The 3,494-nt window shown below is 36.0% G+C and overlaps 1 protein-coding gene across 1 annotated transcript; it reads right to left on the minus strand.

The window, feature by feature from the left end:
- Nucleotides 1-895: 895 nt before the first annotated feature.
- Nucleotides 896-2,961, minus strand: Cbr-set-31 (the record flags this gene model as incomplete). The annotated part of the gene is made up of 6 exons (XM_002641762.1): nucleotides 896-985; nucleotides 1,141-1,458; nucleotides 1,765-2,448; nucleotides 2,499-2,602; nucleotides 2,646-2,856; nucleotides 2,902-2,961. The coding sequence occupies 6 exons, from the start codon at nucleotides 2,959-2,961 to the stop codon at nucleotides 896-898; spliced, it is 1,467 nt and encodes a 488-aa protein (XP_002641808.1).
- Between the last annotated feature and the right edge of the window lie 533 nt (nucleotides 2,962-3,494).

A 3,494-nucleotide genomic window follows, 5' to 3' on the forward strand; every position in this document is an offset into this window, starting at 1 on the left:
GATCAAGGATTCAAAAGACACTATCTGAGCACATTTGAAGCACAAAATTCTATTTGAATTATCTAGAATCTTCAATGTAAACCGGGAACTTACAAAATTTAATATGTGTTATCTCACAGTTTTTTGAATCTTTTAATACAAAAAAGGACAGTGAAAACACAAAATAATGCAGGAGAAACACAGATACATCAACATTCAAAAAACTTTATTCATCAATCTAAAATCCAGTTCACTTTTCTATTTTCATCTTCTTCAACTCTTCTCACGAATTATCAAAGTTATCGACAATCAAAGCAAATTGAAAAACGTTTTTCGATGCCTCGGAATCGGTGGAGTGTCGATATCTATGCTAGTTTAAAAAATAACCTAAAAGCAGTTATCAAATAATTTGATGAAACAAACGGGAATCAATAAAAATGGCCCTTGAAATCCAGAAAAAACTTGTAGGTCAAATTTTCTTATGATGTAGATCGAAAAAAATTCGACATCACAATTTGGATCATAAGTCTGTCTTGAAACTTTTTCAACGGATCAAAATGAGTTTTCACATTTGTCGTAGGAATTTATAATATCAATTTTTGTTTTCTTGTTGAATTTGTTATAACTTCTCTAATAATGCTTCTTTTGTTGTTTCTCAATCCAAATTTTCCATAATTTTTTTTCTGCCGCCTGTTCAATTGAATGTTCAAGAAAAACTTGAATTTCAAATAATTTCGAAGGTTTTAAACCTATGTATATTTTGTCTAAAATTGATCACCCGGTTTGTAAAAACATAATAAAGTATTGAAGTTTTAAACAAAAATATAAAAAAAGGTACAATAATAGAAGCTTGTAAAAACAGTATGACAAAGTAAACAACTTGAAACGGAAGCACAAAAATAACAAAAATTTAAAATTATTCAACGAAGACGCCCTTCTGGATCTCCCAGATTCTTTTCGTGTCGGCGACCACGGACATTCCACGGAACTCGAAATTCGGGTCGAGCTGAAAAGAACACATTTTTTCAGAAGGCATTCGAATTCGTGCATTGCACATCATCGTGTTTGCATACTCGGATTCATAAAGCGTCGTAAAATAGAATGTTCCGTACGCAAACAATTTGATTGACACGCAAGTCCAATTCGAGGAATTTGACATACATTTTCGAGTTTCTTCTCTTTCCCCACTGATGGATCATGGGATTTCAGCGATTTATCGATATACAGAATGGTTCTGCACTGTCGTTCCATGCATTGACAATGAACGAAATCGATTTCATTCTCATATAAATTGAAAATCTTTCCATCTGGATGACGATTCGTCCAGAAATATCGATTCACATATTTTCTGAATCCCTGATAATAGTCGATGGAGATTGAAAAATTATTGGACGCATTGATATCAGTTAGCGAGTAGACGACGAGATCCGGGTATTCGTTTCCAGACTTGACAAGACGGACCGAGCAAGTTGGAGCACACTGAAACGATGATTTTTTTTATTATTTTGGTCGCGGGGGGAAAAATTGATAGTGTGCGGAGCTTAGACCCGGAATACGGAAGCATGTGCTTCTAGATTTTTCTATAGTTTTTATTGTTTTTGAGCGATTTTTTGGATTTATGCCAAAAAAGTTGAAAATCAATAAAATTCATCACGGCGATTTGTCGACAAAATTTCATACAAAAATCGCAAAAACTCGATAAAATAGACAAGTCAATATTTACGAAAACTTCCTTTAAAGATTCCGGACCTAAGCTCTGCTAACAATCGATTTTTTGTCACTTACACTATGAGGAATATACTTTGTAAAATCGTGATAAAGCCTACGATCCAGACACATTTCTGTCCCCGGAATCTCGATAAACGAGCTGAACGCAATTCGCTCTCCACTCCGAACCAACGAATTATGGGCGCGTTTCCATGGACCAATCACTCCAGCCATCATCATAATTGGTGTCTCTTTCGGAATCACATGAGATGCTCTCAACACCCATCCACGTCCAATTTCAGATATTAATTTTAGGTTACAATGGAATCTTGGGTCCTGTTGATAGTCAAGTCTCTTCATTCCGTTGTAGAATTTCTTATTTTCATTAGCTTCGAAGGCATGGAAGTATTTTGGATCTTGCTTGGGTCCTTTTGGCTCTAGATATTCCGAATCCAAAAACGGCTTCGTCCCATTGAACCCAACGTCTTCTGATTTCGAAACAAAGAGGTTTTCATAATGGGAGGAGTTTTCACACATCCAAACTGTGACTGGCTCGAAAATCAGGTTAGAAAGTGGTGGTGGGGAATAGAAGACGCCTTCTATGTCCAGTGGAATGATGATTTTGACGAGTGGATGCTCCGAGAAGACTTCCATCCTGGACTGAAGCTCTCTGGCGTAACGATGTTCACTTTCATCAATGACGTCTTCAGAAGGGAGGAACGCCGTGTGGAGGAGATATTGCTGCTTGCTGTCTCGTAGATACTAAAACTATTCAAAATTTTCAAACCTTTAAAATCGATAATATTCCAAACCTCAAGCAACAAAAATCTACTGGAAACTGTGTCTTGATCCACAAACTTCACACTTCCACACTGAAATGTTGTCAAAGCGAGAATTGAAACTGGATCGATAAAATCTACAAAATTACAGATTTTTTTAAATTCCGATTCCCGCCCTACTCATAATACTCTTCGCATCATCTCTGAACTTTCGATAATTCAAGAGCATTGGCTCCAATCGATCGATATATCGATTTTTATCCAAAGTCGATAACGAGAATTCGATGAGCTTCTCATCGCACGTCATCCTCCATTCGGCCTCTTCTGAATCGTAGTCCTTCGTGTATCCGACCCATTGAATTTTGTATAAAATTGTGTTATTAATAATTTTCTGAAAAAAAAGACATAGATTATTATTTTTCAGATGAATTTATACATTTCCCGAGATCTTCTCGATTTCATAGCGTTCTGTGTCGATCTTCTCGGCCACTGGCATCTTAAAATTGAAAATCAATAATAAATCAGGGATGTTCGGAGCGGAATTCTGACCATTTTCTCGAAATTTGACGATTTTCCACTACAGTATGCTAAAGGCGCAAGAAAAAATTCCCTTGCGGGTTTCGAGCGGAATGCCTTTTTTAACGTTTTCAAAATTTGTCTGCCCATTTTTTACAAGTTTTTCGCGCTTTCATGATAGGAAATTGAGACTTCTAATTGAAAAAACAGGATAATTCCGTAATTTCTGAAAACTCCCTGACAATGATAAGCTCCGACAACTTCAGAAATTCATTCGAGAAGAGTGTGTGTCTGCATAAAAATTGTTACATGTAGAACATATTTACATAATTCAGAAAAGATAATAAAAAAGAACAAATTTATAACACCAATATATTTATGGGGTTATTCATGTAGCGAAAATATGTATTGAAATGCATTTCCGCGCCCTCGAAATTCAATGCATGAGCGTCGCGAAATGTACTTCAAAGCATTTCGCGACATAACTGTAAATGCATTGTAATACATCGCGTG

Source organism: Caenorhabditis briggsae, assembly GCF_000004555.2.
Source record: "Caenorhabditis briggsae complete genome, chrIII, whole genome shotgun sequence".
NCBI classification, from domain to species: Eukaryota; Metazoa; Nematoda; class Chromadorea; order Rhabditida; family Rhabditidae; genus Caenorhabditis; species Caenorhabditis briggsae.